Source organism: Mobula birostris, chromosome 2, assembly GCF_030028105.1.
Source record: "Mobula birostris isolate sMobBir1 chromosome 2, sMobBir1.hap1, whole genome shotgun sequence".
Taxonomy (NCBI): Eukaryota; Metazoa; Chordata; class Chondrichthyes; order Myliobatiformes; family Myliobatidae; genus Mobula; species Mobula birostris.
The window spans coordinates 58,048,793-58,068,181 of record NC_092371.1 but is presented as its reverse complement, the minus strand read 5'-3'; the positions used below and the strand labels follow the sequence as shown (position 1 = coordinate 58,068,181).

The 19,389-nt window shown below is 40.6% G+C and overlaps 1 protein-coding gene across 4 annotated transcripts in view; it reads right to left on the bottom strand.

The window, feature by feature from the left end:
- Window positions 1-19,389, bottom strand: part of ccm2l (CCM2 like scaffold protein) — an 86,835-nt gene that overhangs the window by 43,103 nt on the left and 24,343 nt on the right. For 3 of the 4 annotated variants that reach the window (XR_011882955.1, XM_072241553.1, XM_072241530.1), the window contains 2 exons: window positions 5,031-5,114; window positions 1,458-1,641 (listed from right to left, as the gene is read on the bottom strand). Coding sequence is in view for 3 of the 4 variants with exons in the window: in XM_072241553.1 (XP_072097654.1) it covers window positions 1,458-1,641; window positions 5,031-5,114 (268 nt within the window). In the remaining variant the exon portion in view is untranslated. The remainder of the gene's footprint in view (window positions 1-1,457; window positions 1,642-5,030; window positions 5,115-19,389) is intronic. The other variant, XM_072241543.1, reaches the window with a different exon arrangement.

Sequence of the window (19,389 nt, the reverse complement as noted above, 5' to 3'; positions counted from 1 at the left end):
GACATTTTCATAATATGTAAACATTAAAGGGTTGACAAAGCTCAAATGCAATTTCAAAAGAAAACCTGGTGGATCAAATTGAAGAACACTTGAGAAGTAATTTGTTTTTAGTATTCATTGGAAAAGATAAAAGCTTGGTTGTGTGTATTGCTCAATAGTTCCACAACAAGGTATTGAGATAGTGTCACCAAATATTATAGAAAAGCTCAAGTAATTTATTAATGTCATTTTAACCTTGAGAATGGTTACATCCATGGAACATCTTGAAGTCATCTGTTTTATTTAGCGCAGCTGCAGGGGACATTTAAAGCTTCTTCCAGCAAGTTAATTTCACACTCAGATATCAAGTACCAGAGTGCAGAGTAAATGATTAAATAATGTGATTTGAATTGGACAGATGGTATTGTGAGTGATTTGAACTGAAATGCTAGATTTTAAGTTTCATATTACATGTGGTTCAGCATGCTTCATAAACATTAGTACAAAAAAAACTTAATCTAAATTAAACACCCAAATTAACTGAAGGCATGTCTACATGGTCCAGACCAAATTAATTATCATATTTAAATTTACACAACACAATTTAACTTTATGAATAAGGAAGAAACTAAATTGAATGTCGATATAGAGATCTAGCAGATAAATGTTTTTGCTTGTTAACAATTCCTTTTTGTCCAATCATTAGGCTTTGGAGGTATGGAAGTTTGGATGTTACAAATACTTACTAGATGCAAGACTTTCAAAGCAAATTAGGAATCAAGGGGAACACTGTTAATGAAAATCAAGCACACGGCAGATGCTGGAATTCTGAAATAAAAACAGAAAATACTGGAAACACTTAGCACATCAGCCAGCATCTGCGGAAAGGTAAAGAGAGTTAACATTTTAAATCAGAAGAACTTCTTGTGGTATGGAAAATTTTTCATTTTGGGGATCCAATATAATGACAATATGGTTGGTGGGTTGAGAAAACCCCATCAAAATGCTGAGTAGATTTTGGCTCCAATGTTGGCCCTCAGCTGCATCTTCAGAGAAGACCAGTCTAATTGCCTCAGAATGGCATATTATTCTCAGATTATCATCCTGTTGGCACCTACTGGCAAATTTGTATGTTGATACTTGAATTTTAATCGCCAAAATTCTTTGAGTCATAGGATCATTAAGATGGAGGCCATTCTTCCCATCAGCAATGAGTCTGAGTTAATTTCACATGGTGAATAATCCTTTCCTTAGGACTTAAAAATTGCTGACTAAACTATGATAACACCAATCTTTTGTGAGGAGAAAGATTCTGACCATGAAATTAATCACTTCAGGCATGCAAAACTTCTGAACTTCAGTAGGCGTACCTGACACCAATATTTGAAAATTTTCTAGGATTATCTCAGCTTTGTTATTGTGTAAAGCTGAATGAGTTAGAATTCTCACACTGAATATATTTAAATGAATAAACATACCTGTTTTGAGAATGAGTAGATGCAATGCATCATCCCTGACATAAGATACAGCAGCAATCTCATGGGTTGGGATTCTCAGGATCAGTTCTTCATTATCCCTCCAGGTCAAGAGGAGACAGCGTGCAGACAAACTCAAAATAGTGTCCTGTTCTGCAGTTGTTTGCAAAGGCAGTTGTTTTTGTTGCTGTAAAAAGGATTCTGAATATTTCAATTATTCTTAATAATTTTCACCCTCTTGTTGTATACACTTTTTCATAAACCCTCTTTACATCTAAAGACAAAATACTTTGAGTTGATGAGTAAACGGTTTTGTAAAACAGAACTGATAGAATTAAATTTGAAACAAATATGAGCAATTTCTGTATATTACAGGTTGACTAACGATTTTGGGCTCCCTTGGTTCCTGAGCTTTGCCAGATTAACATTTTTTCTGGATTAAAAGAGGCCATGCAATAATAATGGCAAAAATAGACTGTAGAAGCTTGAAAAGGATTATTAATTAAACACAAATTAAATGTAAATTTATTAATAACTGTGCTTACAAAGAATAATGCTTCTCAGTTATCTTTTTAAACACTTCATCCAGGTGAAGCTGTTTCGTGTATTTTTATCTCTCCCTGTGCAATTTTTCTTGCATCAAGTAAAAATTCATTAGCTTTTATTCCATCATGAGGGTACGTTTCTCTATCCCTTTGATGAAGTTACCCAACAACTCAATTAACTTGTCAATAGTAAATCTTTCAGTTTCATCTGTTTCATTATCATCTCTGCCATCCTCATCAGTTGCAGTGTTTTTAATCAGCATTCAGATCACTATCTGTCATTTTCGAGTCCGTAAGGTGATGCACAACAGGTGATTCATCATCAACAATCATCCACTCGTGTAGATTTTCTTCATTAAGACTGCTTGCTATATCTTTGAATTCAGGTCCTGTAACACTTTTTGCATACGTAAGCAAATCATGAACAACTGCTTTCTCCTTTGATACATGAAATCCTGTAAAATCATTGTCAAACTTTTCTTCAGGCACATTATCAAACATCAAGGCAGGCCACAACTTATGCCAGCCATTCTTTAGTGTTGAAGATTCTACCTTCTCCCATCCTCAAGCAGTGAACCAAAGAAAGTCCTTCGTGTTAACTTCTTTAATAAATGTCTATACAGAATTGCCAGATTTCACCTCATCTAACAGACATTTCATGAAAAGTGAGCAATACTTGGCCTTTAGAGAGCACAGTATTCCTTGGTCTTGGGGTTGGATAAGTGATGTACAATTTGGTGGTAAGTACACTGTAAAAACATTATTCCTACACAGGAGTTCAACTTTGGGGTGAACTGAACAGTTATCCAAAATGAAAAGAATTTTGCAATCTTAGGATAGCACAAAATATTTTTCAAATCATTCTGACATAATATTGGTGGTAATTATGACATTTTTATTTGCACGGTATGTTACTGGGTAAATTTTAACACCTTTCAAGGCCTTAGGGCATCTAGTTTTTCCAATCACCAGTAGTTTACATCTGTGAGTATCTGCTGCATTAGAGCACCTTAAAATGATAACTCTGTCCTGGCGAAGGGTCTCGGCCTGAAACGTCGACTGCACCTCTTCCTACAGATGCTGTCTGGCCTGCTGCGTTCACCAGCAACTTTGATGTGTGTAACTCTGTCCATAGATTGTTTGAACCCCATGGGATCTTCTTTGTTTTCTGTTGCTAATGTTTTCCTTGGTATGCGTCACCAGTATAATGAAGTTTCATCTCCGTTGTACACCTGCTCAGGAATGAAGTTTTCATCAGCTATGAGCTTTGAAAACCTGTCCATGTACTCGGTAGCTCCTTCATGGTTTGCAAACCATTTTTCTCCACACACTTTATACATGGAAATTCCACAGTGCTTCTTAAACCTTTGAAGCCATCCTTCACTATAGTTGCACCCACGTTCTAATTTAAGTTCTTTATGGAACAACTTAGCTTGGTTCATTATCATACTGCCTGACAAGTCAACTCCATCGCTCTGACGCTGGTGAAACCATTCAATCATCACTTGATCATGATCAGTGCTCTTACCAACTTCCAGTTTTTCTAATACTCAGACTTTAGCGAATCACTGCTTGGATAGAATTGCAAATTTTTTCTCTCTTTGGTGCTTTATATCATACACAGTTGACGAACCAATGCCATATAAGTCACACAGATTACACACAGAAACATCTTGGTCCAGTTTTTTCAACATTTCAACCTTCTCTTGAAACGTTTACATTTGACACCACTGTTGGTACTTGCACTTATCTTAGAAGCCATAGCTAGGGTTAAATTTACATAAAATAAGCAAAAATAAGCACAAGATATTGGGGCGAGCACCAACGAGTGCAATGCAAATAATAAAAGTAGAGTGCTTTGGTCAAAATGAGTCTCATCACAGATGGCGCTGCGTGTGCTACACACATAGGCCAGACTATCGGTTTCCAGAAAACCGGTGATCAACCTTACATTATTAACATTCTAGTATTAGGTATTTATTTTTGAATTAATGAAATGAACTGTATTTTTCTTTGGAAAAGTATATATCGAATTATGCATACCTCCAAAAGGACTCCTCTTCCAAATCAAAATTAACCGGTGAACATTAGACATGTTGAATCTTGAAATTAATCTAAATCCACTGATATGATCTGGCTTTCTTCCATTAATTGCATCATCAAGATACAAGAACATTATAATTTTTGAATCATTTCTATTTAAAATCTTACTGCTTATTAAAATACAAACACGAACATCTAATTATACAATTTACTTGCCTGGCACCAGTTCTTAGTAAATTATGAGTATTCAATAATTTGAACTATAATCTTGGCTGACACTTCAATACAATACCTCATTATCTTGAAATCATACCTTTTGTGAGATGCTGAAGTTAATGACTTGTCTGCTCTCTTAGACAAGACCTTCAGGTCTTTTAAGTATCTATTTGAAGAAGAGGTTAGGAATTCTACTATCTTACTGCTCGTTATGCCACTGGTGCTTAGGGTAGCAATGAAAGTCCTCTATCGCTGGTGGTGTTTAGCGCTTCCTTCATCGTGTCAGTAGCTTCCTCGGTTTTCACTGCTGTTAGTCATGCAGACCTTAGATGGAGACTCAGGAATACCAGCACACTCAGATGTAGAAGGATTCTTCATTGCTGTTTCTGTAACAACTTCGTTTCATCAGTCGGAGTTGTTAGCCCTGAGCTAAACCCCTGAACCTAGAGGACTGGTGGACCACTCTTAGTCTAGTTTCTACCCTTAGATCTGTTTGGCATAGAAGACCCTACCAAGAGTTAAAGCATAAAGCCCTGACTCCAGCCAACAGAGTTCTCTGGATCACTGAGGCATGCAAGCCTCCAAACCGGAACAAGGTTGTGGTCCTCTTGGAGGTCCCACTATCTTATTAAATACTAATCTATTAAGTAACATAACAAGTACAATTTACTTGGTCATTTTGCAGTCTATGAGACATTGCTGGGTCTGACATACAATTGTGCATAATTAATATTTATTTAATTCATGTAATTCTCTGGTAATCATCCCTTACCCTTGCTGTGTCCAAAAGCTGCAGTATTTCAGCTCTGCTTGCTGGATTTAAAGAACATAATACCCAAGTTAAGTGACCTAAAAACTGAAGGAAAAAAAAACATCTTTAAGCATGAAGTTGGGTCATAGTGTACAGATTACTGAGTTTCATAAGTAGCTAATCAAAAGCTCTTAGTTTAGAGAACTGACTGGCATTATGACTGAATAATAAATTAGATCTTCTCCCATAGCAACATCAGTTCAAGGGTGATCAAATTACTGAGGTGAAACCAGCCTCTGCCCGCTACAAAGATTTTTTATACAACTAAGTGGAATTATAAAGGACAGTCCCAATTAAGATTGACATTTGATGGTAAAGGGTTGAGTACACAAACCAAACTTACATTGTTTAACACAGGGATGCAGGGGAGGGAAGTGGAAGGCTTATATACAACGCTGATCATACAGGCAATTATAACATCTTTGGACTGTACTTGTATCACACTTGTAAGTTAATTAGAATTACTGTTGTGCTTTTGACCAGGTGATTTGTCAAAAGTATCAATGTCTTTATCATATTTAATGGTGAATATTCTTAATAGTGAGGGAAGGGAATTTAAATATGGACAAGCAACTTACGAATTCTGTTGGTAACATAGGTGGATATTTAAAATTAATGGGTAATTATCAGCTAAATTATCAGTTGATTGGACAATACACATAAATTTTATTGATCTGTGATTAATGTACCATGAAATAAGTTCTAGTTTAGTGTCCACAACTGTATATTCTCTTCACTAACAGGAGTCAAGTGTTTTAAGAAAATAACGTATACTTTGTGTACCCGAGTTACTAGGTCCGTGTAATGGAAATGTGCCCTTATAGAATTCACAAATCATGACTCAAAATGTTTAGGAGATGGAATAAACATTTGCTCTTATGGAATTTATGTGAGCAAAAAATAACTAAATAAACCTAAACTGTGAAAGTAGTAACGCATTTTGTCAATTTCTGTCGAGGGTTTGTAACAGTTTATCCGTAGTGCGCGGGTGTATTGTGGGTTTGACAAATTCTGTTGAACCTACATTCAAGAGGACATTACAAATGCTATATACTGTGTCAATTAACAAATTCTTGAACTTGGAATACTTGTCAAAAACTAACAAAGCATGAATTCTATTTTCATATTCTCTGTGATATATGTTTAATGGAAGTAGCCATGGATAAGAAAATAAATCCATAGTTCTTGAGATGATTGCTTCCAGATGACTATCCCAACAAAGCTCTATGTGGCATATTGTTTGGAACAGTAACAGCCATTGTTTAGTGTGGATGATTTTTGCATACAAAATGCCATTTCAGATGCCACATCCACATAGGTAGGTTTAATTATCCTGGGTGTGTTACTGCTGAGGACATTAATCTTGAGCACCCAGAAATATGTGAACCAGGCAGATTACTAAATTCTAGTAGTGTGTGGTATGGTGGCACAGCTGTTAGTGTTGCTGCCTCGATTCAGTCTGGAACACATTATTAACCTCTTAAGTTTGTGAGTTTCCTCTGGGTCTCACATTCCAATGAAATCTTGTTAGGTTAATTGTTGACTGTGATTTATCTCTAAGAATAGGCTAATGGCAAAGAGAATCAAAGTGAGGTGGTAGAGGCAAGGCAATTAAAAATTGTGGAATGGTACAAATATTATTGCTCCTCTGGAAAGAGACAGAGACCTGACGGGCTGCACTGTCTCCTTCTGTGTCATTATAAGGTATCTTGTATTAAAGAATTACTTTAACTGTACTAAATGATGAATATCACAGGCAATTCTCAACTGTGGATGTAATTTACAGAACTTAACAGACCGATATCCCATTAATCACTGAAGTAATAAAATGTTTCTGAAGTATTTCAAGGTATCACAAACCCAGTAACAGCAATTTCTCAATTAAATTCTTCTTAATGCTTCACATCTACTTTCTTTTGTGCATATTCTGTTTCATATCACAACTCTTGCTTTCAATCCCCATGGGTTCTAGGCCTTGCATTTGTCTTAGTCAATCTTTCGAAACTTAGTCATCATCACCACAGACATTCCCTCTCTGGATGCTTTCTTGTGCACAAATACAGCCATCATGGCTTTCAGCCTCTGTTATTCATCAATATCTCCATACCCAAGGTAACGTGCTTGGGATCTTCAAACTAATTCCATCCAGCAAAACATTTCTCCTTCATCATCCAGCTTACTCAGGTTCAAGCCATTTAACAGCTCCATAAACAGCAGTGAGCTGGAGGTACTACCCACTTTTTGTTATTCCTGCACTTATTTAATCTTTTCTACCACAGCAGCACTGATACTTAATCTGAGATTTATGCGGCTTTTCACCATTGTGATGGTATTGGGTTGCTGACCTTGAAGTTCTAAACACAAAGATATTAAGCCTTATCCGATATAAATAACTATGGGTACCCTCACTGTTGGGAGGTTACATTGTAACTATCCAATCTTCAAAAGCTAGCTCACTTCCCTGTTTATCCTGTACAGTGGGTTTAGCTGCCAATACTCATATTTGAGTGGTGCCCCCCCCCACAAGGAAGAGATACTTCCAGCTAACAAAGTAGTTTAAAACACAATTTATTTTCAGTGATACATGGCTGAATCCAAACAACGTTATTAAAAGACATTTAAAATTTAGAGGATTTCTATCTTATAAAAGATTTCCAAATTACAAATGATTTCTAAAACACTAAGGATTTCAAAAGCACAGGTGCATCTCCTGTAAGCTAAAAAGACATACCCATGAATTCCTCACAGAAATTGAAGGCAGAGGAATGAATTTTAGTTCACCCGTGTTTCTGTCATTCTTCTTGAAGTTCCTAGACAATTCCTAAAAAGCTTGGAACTGTTTCTATGTCACTAGGGTGACTTCACACACACACACACACACACACACACCCACACACACACATCTTATTTTTCAGATACGTTTTTAACACAAATGGTCTAAAAGTTTCTGGAGACAGAGATCCCAGCTTTCCACAATTAATACTGTGAAGTTGACTCTTGAGTATACAAACCTTCCAACAATTAATAGATTAGCTATTTGATATACTAAATGATACTATCGGTCCAGTCTGCAAGCTTTCTTGAACTAAATAAATTAGCCAGCATTCTCTAGTTTGATACAAGTCAAAATAAATAACTCATTGTCTTACAATGCATCTCTTGAAAAATAAGCCCAAATGCAGCGGGCCAGCAAGTTTGCTCCATGGACAGTGTTTGCAAAACTGTTGTTTTAACTTCAAACTGATTACTGCTTGCCTTTTACATGAACAACTGAAGACTGGCTTCCATTCACGTCAGGAAATTAAACAGAAAATACTAGTTGGAAGTTTAAAGTACTCAAAAACAGACACTTTGATCTTTACAAGTGTCAGCTGCAGTGTGTATGGAAAGCTGAGCTTGGCAAAAAAGAAAAGACCAGGATAGCGAATATCCCTCACACCCTCTGTCTTGCTTCGTGAAGCTTCTTCATATGAATATCAATCTTGAGATCAGACACCTGCCAAGGCTCCTCTTGGAAGCAGACTATCATACCATCAACCGTTCCAGTGCTAGAAGAGGTCTTCTTGATCTGATGCTCAAAGAATTCATTGAGTACCTTCCAGTGCAAGGGTTTCTGTGTGATTTTCTCTTCAGAGTATTCGGTTCTTTAATCTCAGCTGCACACATTTCTCAAATCTCAAAGGATTGTTACCATTATAGGCAACAATCACAAGACAGTGAATAGTCATAACTGTATTAGGACAGTGAAAATCCATCACACCATTAACCAGAATGTGGAAATAAGAATCCTATTGCATTGCAGTTTGACTGAATGGAGATAAATTTAATGTGACATAGAATCATGAATTTATACCTAACTTTGTTTTCTTTTTGAACCCATTCTGTCAAAGTCTGTATTCCCTGTCAATTTAATTAACATTTACTATAATGTAAAAGCAATTGTAAACTATCAGAAAGCAATGTTAGCAATTGGGAAATGAGTTAAGTGGTGATTCCATGCAATATATTCCCACATAAATATAAATAATTACATTTCAATCCCACTGTTATTTATGCATGTTAGGTAGAGTAGGTTTAATTTTATACATTGTGAAACCTTTCGATTTCTCATGTGACTGAGTCTAATGAAGCAAAGTTAAGTAGAATAGTGCAGGACCCAGTGATGATAAATATTCAGCAGTTGTTGATTTAAAAGAAGTTATTCCTGAAATTGTGGGTTTATTTTTCATATGCTTTGGACCACTGTGATTGCTGGACACAAAAATCAATGCGCAGTTGCAACCATTACAAGACTCAAGGCGTATGTGTGTAAATGGAGTTGATGGACAAGAGTATATGTTCAGCATAATCATACATACATACACTAAACACACATACTGGGCAGTGCCTATTCTATTCTCTTATGTATACATAGAAACGTAGAAAACCTACAGCATAATACAGGCCCAAACAACAGGAATTCTGCAGATGCTGGAAGTTCAAGCAACACACATCAAAGTTGCTGGTGAACGCAGCAGGCCAGGCAGCATCTCTAGGAAGAGGTGCAGTCGACGTTTCAGACCGAGACCTTTTGTCAGGACTAACTGAAGGAAGAGTGAGTAAGGGATTTGAAAGTGGGAGGGGGAGGGGGAGATCCAAAATGATAGGAGAAGACAGGAGGGGGAGGGATGGAGCCAAGAGCTGGACAGGTGATAGGCAAAAGGGATACAAGAGGACAAGAGGATCATGGGACAGGAGGTCCGGGAAGAAAGACAGGGGGTGGGGGAGACCCAGAGAATGGGCAAGGGGTATATTCAGAGGGACCGAGGGAGAAAAAGGAGAGAGAGAAAGAATGTGTGTATAAAAGTAAGTAACAGATGGGGTACAATGGGGAGGTGGGGCATTAGCGGAAGTTAGAGAAGTCGATGTTCATGCCATCAGGTTGGAGGCTACCCAGACGGAATATAAGGTGTTGTTCCTTCAACCTGAGTGTGGCTTCATCTTTACAGTAGAGGAGGCCGTGGATAGACATGTCAGAATGGGAATGGGATGTGGAATTAAAATGTGTGGCCACTGGGAGATTCAGCTTTCTCTGGCGGACAGAGCGTAGGTGTTCAGCAAAGCGGTCTCCCAGTCTGTGTTGGGTCTCGCCAATATATAAAAGGCCACATCAGGAGCACCGGACGCAGTATATCACCCCAGCCGACTCACAGGTGAAGTGTTGCCTCACCTGGAAGAACTGTTTGGGGCCCTGAATGGTGGTAAGGGAGGAAGTGTAAGGGCATGTGTAGCACTTGTTCCGCTTACACGGACAAGTGCCAGGAGGGAGATCAGTGGGGAGGGATGGGGGGGATGAATGGACAAGGGAGTCGCGTAGGGAGCGATCCCTGCGGAATGCAAGGGGGTGGGAGGGAAAGATGTTACTGACTCTCACAGCTATCTGGACTATTCCTCTTCTCTTTTATATATTGGTGAGACCCGACGCAGACTGGGAGACCGCTTTGCTGAACACCTACGCTCTGTCCGCCAGAGAAAGCAGGATCTCCCAGTGGCCACACATTTTAATTCCACATCCCATTCCCATTCTGACATGTCTATCCACAGCCTTCTCTACTGTAAAGATGAAGCCACACTCAAGTTGGAGGAACAACACCTTATATTCCGTTTGGGTAGCCTCCAACCTGATGGCATGAACATCGACTTCTTTAACTTCTGCTAATGCCCCACCTCCCCCTCGTACCCCATCTGTTACTTATTTTTATACACACATTCTTTCTCTCACTCTCCTTTTTCTCCCTCTGTCCCTCTGAATATACCTCTTGCCCATCCTCTGGGTCCCCCCCCCCCGTCTTTCTTCCCGGACCTCCTGTCCCATGATCCTCTCGTATCCCTTTTGCCTATCACCTGTCCAGCTCTTGGCTCCATCCCTCCCCCTCCTGTCTTCTCCTATCATTTTGGATCTCCCCCCTCTCAAATCCCTTACTCACTCTTCCTTCAGTTAGTCCTGACGAAGGGTCTCGGCCTGAAACGTAGACTGCACGTCTTCCTAGAGATGCTGCCTGGCCTGCTGCGTCCACCAGCAACTTTTATGGGTGTAGCATAGTACAGGCCCTTCGGCCCACAAAGTTGTGCCAAACATGTCCCTACCTTAGAAATTAGTAGGCTTACCCATAGCCCTCAATTTTTCTAAGCTCCATGTACCTATCCAAAAGTCTCTTAAAAGACCCTATTGTATCCGCCTCCACCACCACAGCCGGCAGCCCATTCCACATACTCACCACTCTGAGTAAAAAATTTACCCCTGATATCTCCTCTGTACCTACTCCCCAGCACCTTAAACCTGTGTCTTCTTGTGGCAACCATTTCAGCCCTGGGGAAAAGCCTCTGACTATCCACACGATCAATGTCTCTCATCATCTTATACACCTCTATCAGGTCACCTCTTACCCTCCGTCGCTCCAAGGAGAAAAGGCCGAGTTCACTCAACCTGTTTTCATAGGGCCTGCTCCCCAATCCAGGCAACAACCTTGTAAATCTTCTCACAGCCTTTCTATGGCTTCCACATCCTTCCTGCAGTGAGGCGACCAGAACTGAGCACATCAGCAAGCACATACACATTGGAAGTTCTGCTTCCGCTGAGAGGCTTAGTCATTTTAAGTACATGTCAGAGGAATGGCCTCAAGGGAATGGTGTTAATGGAAATTGTTTTAAAGAAAAGTTGAGGGAACCGTTAAGGCAGTGCTGTTAAATTAGTATTTTAGGATTACTGATATTTTCGTTAATAAATAATGTTTTGCCACTTGGTGGATTCTCCAGCACTTTTATCAGTGTTGAATTTACCATTGTGCTAAATAAAGAAAAGGTTTGTTACTTTTATTATTGGAGACCCATCCATTAAAATGTATGTAGATAACTATATTCAAAATAAAAATTTTAAATTCCAATATAAACTTGGAACTGGAGAGTTGCATTTTAGAAAACACAGAGATCAATAAATAAAATCTTTCATATAGCTGCCTTAACCATGGTTAAAATATTCGGACTGATGATTGATAGTTTTATGACACTTGAGTAATTTGGGGGGAAAGCTTATTGGGTGGGGATGGAAACAAACAGTAAAAATATCATCCGTTGATCACGACATTGATTTTCACAACTCATGTAAAAATCTCTGGCCTCAGTGCAAGGGAATAGCTGAAACAAAAGGAAGTGCTGATTGCAAAGGACATAAACTTCCTGCTTAAATAAACCGGATTCAGTTATCAGTTCACAAGTTGATGCAGCTGACAATCTTCCCGGAATTACCAGATGCTTTAACCTTCAATTTACTGATTTGCCCTTCTATTCCCTTTTGGAATGTCTTTGACAATAAAAACAGAGCCTATAAAGAGATAATATCTATTATTGTTCCTGTCAGTTTAACAGTAGCTGAGATTTTACATGGAGAGGGCCATTCAGCCCATTCTAGTTCACAGCAGTGCATGCTATCAGTCCTATTTCCCTCTCATCATGCATTCTCTCACATGCCCTTCAACTCTACTATGAGTCTTTTGTCACTTACCTAAACTAAAGAGGAAGCGGCAACAGCTAGTTAACAGTTGGTACATCTTTGGGGGAGTAAATAAGACCTCCTGGCGGAAAGTTGCAGTCATGGTGAAGCGCCTTCAATTACTCCAAAAGACTGAGGTTTGGTAAAAATACTGAAAGGCTTTTATTCGCTGTACAATACGGCCTCCACAGTGAGTGTCTGCCCCTGGACTGAGGGGGAGGGGCAAGGCAAACACCTTTATACAGGACTCTGTGGGAGGAGCCACAGGGGCAGTCAGCAGAGGCGTGTGTCCAGACAGGTAACCGAGTTACAACATATATACATGGTTTACCACACATGGCGACACTTATCCACACACTCAACACTCAAGGTCAAGGCACTCAATGCTAACAGCTGCATCAATGCAATAATAAGGCCATAAGATACAAAAGAGGAATTAGGCTATTTGGTCCATCAAGTCATGCTCTGCCATTTCATCATGGCTGATCTATTTTCCCTCTCAGCCCCAATCGCCTGCCTTCTCCCTGTATTCCTTCATGCCCTGACCAATCAAAAATCAATTAACCCCTGTCTTAAAGATATGTAAATACTTGGCCTCCACAGCCACCTGTGGCACAGAATTCAACAGACTCTCCACTCGCTGGCTAAAGAAATTCCTCCTCATCTCCGTCCTAAAAGGGTGCCCCTCTACTCTCCCACCATAGGAAATATCCTCTCTACATCCACTCTTTCGAGGCCTTTTAACATTTGATAGGTTTCCATTAGGTCATCCCTCATTCTTCTGATTTCTAGTTAGTACAGGCCTAAAGCCATCTATCGCTCTTCATATGACAAGCAGTTCAATCCTGGAAATGATTTTGTGAACCTCCATTGAACTCTCTCCCATATCAGCACATCCTAAAATAAGGGGCTCAAAACTGTTCACAGTACTTTGAGTGTGGCCTCACACAAGCTTATCATTACATACTGCTTTTATATTCCAGTTCTCTTGAAATGAATGCTAAAATCGCATTTGCCTTCCTCACCATCAACTCAACCCACTAGTGAAGACCATGACAGAAGCAGAATTAGGCCATTTGGCCCATCAATCTGCTCTACCATTCGATCATGGCTGATCTTTTTAACCCCCTCCTCAGCCCCACTCCGCAGCCTTCTCCCCATAACCTTTGATGTCGTGTCCAATCAAGAACCTATCAATCTCTGCCTTAAAGACACCAAATGACCTGGCCTTTAATGTTGCCTGTGGTGAGAAAATTCCACAAATTCACCACGCTCTGGTTAAAGAAATTTCTCATCTCTGTTTTAAATGGACGCACTTCTATCCTGAGGCTGTGCTGTCTTGTCCTAGACTCCCCCACAATGGGAAGCATCCTTTCCACATCTACTCTATCTAGGCCTTACAACATTCGAAAGGTTTCAATGAGATACTCCTCATCCTTCTAAATTCCAGTGAATACAGACCCAGAGTCTTCAATGTTCCTTGTATGATAAGTGTTTCATTCCTGGAATCATCCTTATGAACCTCCTCTGAACCCTCTCCAATGACAGCACACCTTTTCTTAGATGAGAAGCCAAAAACTGTTCACAATACTCCAGTTCAGGCCTCACCAGTGCCTTATAAAGCCTCAGGATCACATCCCTGCTCTTGTATTCTAGACCTCTTGAAATGAATGCTAACATTGCATTTGCCTTCCTCACCGCTGACTGTATCTGCAAGTTAACCATCAGGGTGTTCTGCACAAGGAATCCCAAGTCCCTCTGCACCTCAGATGTTTGGATTTTCTTCCCATTTACAAAATAGTCTGTATGTTTATTTCTACTACCATGCACTTTCCATCATTGTATTTCATTTGCCACTACCTTGCTCATTCTCCTAATATGCCTAAGCCCTTCTAACCCACCAATCTTCATACCATCTGCAAGTGTGGCAACAAAGCCACCTAAATCATTGATATACCGCATAAAGAGGCTTTGAGGAAAGAGAAACAGAATAAACGGTGTAGAGACAGTAAGGTAGAAGGGCTGAAATGTGTGTACCTCAATGCAAGAAGCATCAGGAACAAAGGTGATGAACTGAGACCTTGGATACATACATGGAATTATGATGTAGTGGCCATTACAGAGACTTGGCTGGCACTAGGGCAGGAATGGATTCTCAATATTCCTGGATTTCAGTGCTTTAAAAGAGATAGAGAGGGTGGAAAAAGGGGAGGAGGGGTGGCATTACTGGTCAGGGATACTATTACAGCTACAGAAAGGGTGGGTAATGTAGCAGGATCCTCTTTTGAGTCAGTATGGGTGGAAGTCAGGAACAGGAAGGGAGCAGTTACTCTATTGGGGGTATTCTATAGGCCCCCTGGTAGCAGCAGAGATACAGAGGAGCAGATTGGGAGGCAGATTTCGGAAAGGTGCAAAAATAACAGGGTTGTTATCATGGGTGACTTCAACTTCCCTAATATTGATTGGCACCTGATTAGTTCCAAGGGTTTAGATGGGGCAGAGTTTGTTAAGTGTGTCCAGGACGGATTCCTGTCACAGTATGTGGACAGGCCGACCAGGGGGAATGCTATACTGGATCTAGTACTAGGTAATGAACCGGGTCAGGTCACAGATCTCTCAGTGGGTTAGCATCTGGGAGACAGTGACCACAGCTCCCTGGCCTTTAGCATTATCATGGAAAAGGATAGAATCAGAGAGGACAGGAAAATTTTTAATTGGGGAAGGGCAAATTATGAGGCTATAAGGCTAGAACTTGCGGGTGTGAATTGGGGTGATGTTTTTGCAGGGAAATGTACTATGGACATGTGGTCGATGTTCAGAGATCTCTTGAAGGATGTTAGGGATAAATTTGTCCCGGTGAGGAAGATAAAGAATGGTAGGGTGAAGGAACCATGGGTGACAACTGAAGTGGAAAATCTAGTCAGGTGGAAGAAGGCAGCATACATGAGGTTTAGGAAGCAGGAATCAGATGGGTCTATTGAAGAATATTGGGAAGCAAGAAAGGAGCTTAAGAAGGGGCTGAGAAGAGCAAGAAGGGGGCATGAGAAGGCCTTGGCGGGTAGGGTAAAGGAAAACCCCAAGGCATTCTTCAAGTATGTGAAGAAAAAAGGATGACAGGAGTGAAGGTGGGACCGATTAGAGATAAAGGTGGGAAGATGTGCCTGGAGGCTGTGGAAGTGAGCGGGTCCTCAATGAATACTTCTCTTCTGTATTCACCAATGAGAGGGAACTTGATGATGGTGAGGACAATATGAGTGAGATTGATGTTCTGGAGCATGTTGATATTAAGGGAGAGGAGGTGTTGGAGTTGATAAAATACATTAGGACGGATAAGTCCCTGGGGCCTGACGGAATATTCCCCAGGCTGCTCCACAAGGCGATGGAAGAGATTGCTGAGCCTCTGGCTAGGATCTTTATGTCCTCGTTGTCCACGGGAATGGTACCGGTAGATTGGAGGGAGGTGAATGTTGTCCCCCTTTTCAAAAAGGTAGTAGGGATAGTCCAGGTAATTATAGACCAGTGAGCCTTACGTCTGTGGTGGGAAAGCTGCTGGAAAAGCTTCTTAGAGCTAGGATCTCTGGGCATTTAGAGAATCATGGTCTGATCAGGGACAGTCAACATGGCTTTGTGAAGGGCAGATCGTGTCTAACAAACCTGATAGAGTTCTTTGAAGACGTGACCAGGCATATAGATGAGGGTAGTGCAGTGGATGTGATCTACATGGATTTTAGTAAGGCATTTGACAAAGTTCCACACGGTAGGCTTATTCAGAAAGTCAGAAGGCATGGGACCCAGGGAAGTTTGGCCAGGTGGATTCAGAATTGGCTTGTCTGCAGAAGGCAGAGGGTGGTGGTGGAGGGAGTACATTCAGATTGGAGGATTGTGACTAGTGGTGTCCCACAAAGATCTGTTCTGTGACCTCTACTTTTCATGATTTTTATTAACAACCCGGATGTGGGGGTAGGAGGGTGGGATGGCAAGTTTGCAGTCGACATAAAGGTTGGTGGTGTTGTAGATTGTGTGGAGAATTGTCAAAGATTGCAGAGAGAAATTGATAGGATGCAGCAGTGGGCTGAGAAGTGGGAGATGGAGTTCAACCCAGAGAAGTGTGAGGTGGTACACTTTGGAAGGACAAACTCTGAGGCAGAGTACAAAGTAAATGGCAGGATACTTGGTAGTGTGGAGGAGCAGAGGGATCTCGGGGTACATGTCCACAGATCCCTGAAAGTTGCCTCACAGGTGGATAGGGTAGTTAAGAAAGCTTATGGGGTGTTAGCTTTCATAAGTCGAGGGATAGAGTTTAAGAGTCGCGATGTAATGATGCAGCTCTATAAAACTCTGGTTAGGCCACACTTGGAGTACTGTGTCCAGTTCTGATCACCTCACTATAGGAAGGATGTGGAAGCATTGGAAAGGGTACAGAGGAGATTTACCAGGATGCTGCCTGGTTTAGAAAGTATGCATTATGATGAGAGATTAAGGGAGCTAGGGCTTTACTCTTTGGAGAGAAGGAGGATGAGAGGAGACATGATAGAGGTATACAAGATATTAAGAGGAATAGATAGGGTGGATAGCCAGCGCCTCTTCCCCAGGGCACCACTGCTCAATACAAGAGGACATGGCTTTAAGGTAAGGGGTGGGAAGTTCAAGGGGGATATTAGAGGAAGGTATTTTACTCAGAGAGTGGTTCGTGCATGGAATGCACTGCATGAGTCAGTGGTGGAGGCAGATACACTAGTGAAGTTTAAGAGACTACTAGACAGGTATATGGAGGAATTTAAGGTGGGGGCTTATACGGGAGGCAGGGTTTGAGGGTTGGCACAACATTGTGGGCCGAAGGGTCTGTACTGTGCTGTACTTTTCTATGTTCTCTGTTCTATGTTCTATAAAAAAGCAGTCCCAACACTGATCCCTGCAGAACACTACTAGTCACTGGCAGTACTTTATTCCCACTTGCTGTCTCCTTCCAATCAGCTCTGCACTAACCATGCCAGTAACTTGCCTGTAATACCATGGGCTCTTAACTTGATAAGCAGCCTCATATGTGGCACCTTGTCAAAGGCCTTCTGAAAGTTCAAATATACAACATCCACTGCAACCCCTTTATCTGTCCTACTTGACATCTCCTCAAAGAATTCCAACACGTTCATCAGGCAAGATTTTCCCTTTAGGAAACCATGCTGATTTGTTCTATCTTGTCCTGCATCACCAAGTACACCACAACCTAATCCTTAACAATTGACTCCAACATCTTTCCATCCACTGATGTCAGGCTAACAGGTCTATAACTTCCCTTCTGCTGCCTTCCTCCTTTCTTAAAGAGTGGAATGACAATTGCAATTTTCCAGTCCTCCGGAACCATGCCAGAGTCCAATGATTTTTCGAAGATCACTACTAATTCCTCTGCAGTATCTACCACTACCTCTTTTAGAATATTGGGCTGCAGTTAATCTAGTCCAGCTGACTTATGTATCTTTAGGATTTTCAGCTTTTTGAGTTCCTTCTCCCTTGTAGTAACTGCACTCACTTTTCCTTGCTGGCACACTGCTAAGGTTTTCCACAGTGCAGACTGATGCAAAATATTCATTTAATTCATCTGCTATCTCCAACCTAATTTTCTAGTGGTCCTATATCTGCTCCTAACTCCCTTTTATTTTATTTTTTTTAAACACGTACTTGAAAAAGCTTTTACTGTCCACTTTGATATTATTTGCTAGCTTGCTTTCATATTTCATCTCTTCCCTCCTAATGACTCTTTCAGTTGCTCTCTGTGGGTTTTTAAAAGCATCCCAATCCTCCATCTTCCTGCTAATTTTTGCTTTGTTGTATGCCCTCCCCTTTGCTCATACATTAGCTTTGATTTCCCTTGTCAGTCACTGTTGTACTATTTTGCTATTTGAGTATTTCTTCAGTTTTGGAATACTGTACCTTGCTCACTTTTCCCAGAAATACATGCGATTGCTGCACTGCTTATATCTCTGCCAGCATCTCCTTCCAATTTACTTTGGCCAACTCCTCTCTCATACCACTAATTTCCTTTACTGTACTGAAATACTGCTACATCAGTCTTGACCTTCTCCCTATCAGATTTCAGGTTGAAATCAATCACAATGTGATCACTGTCTCCTAATGGTTCTTTTACCTTAAGCTCCCTAATCACTCCTGGTTCGTTACATAACACAATCCAGTATAACTGATCCCCTAGTAGGATCAATGACAAACTGCCCTAAGAAACCATCTCACAGGCATTCAACAAATTCACTCTCTTGAGATCCATTACCAATCTGATTTTCCCAATCAACCTTCATGTTGAAATCTCCCATGACTATCATAACATTGCCCTTTTGACACGCCTTTTCTATTTCCTGTTGTAATCTGTGGTCAACATCCCAGCTACTGTTGGGAGCCCTGTATATAACTGCTATCAGTGTCCTTTTATCCTTGCAGTTTCTTAACTCAACCCACAAGGATTAAACACCTTCCGAACCTATCTCACATTTTTTTACTGATTTAATGCCATTCTTTAACAGCAGAGCCATGCCATCCCCTCTGCTGACCTTCCTATCCCTCTCAGACATTCATCTCCCCACTACAACCATCCCTCAGCCACAATCCAGTGATGCTCACAACATCATACCTGACAATCAGTAATAGAGCAACAAGATCATCCACCTTATTTCTTATACTCCATGCATTGAGATATAACACTGAGTATTGTATTCACTACCCTTTTGACTCTGCATCCATAATGCACTGATACTCACTCTCCTGGCTGCAATTTAGCCCTCCCTG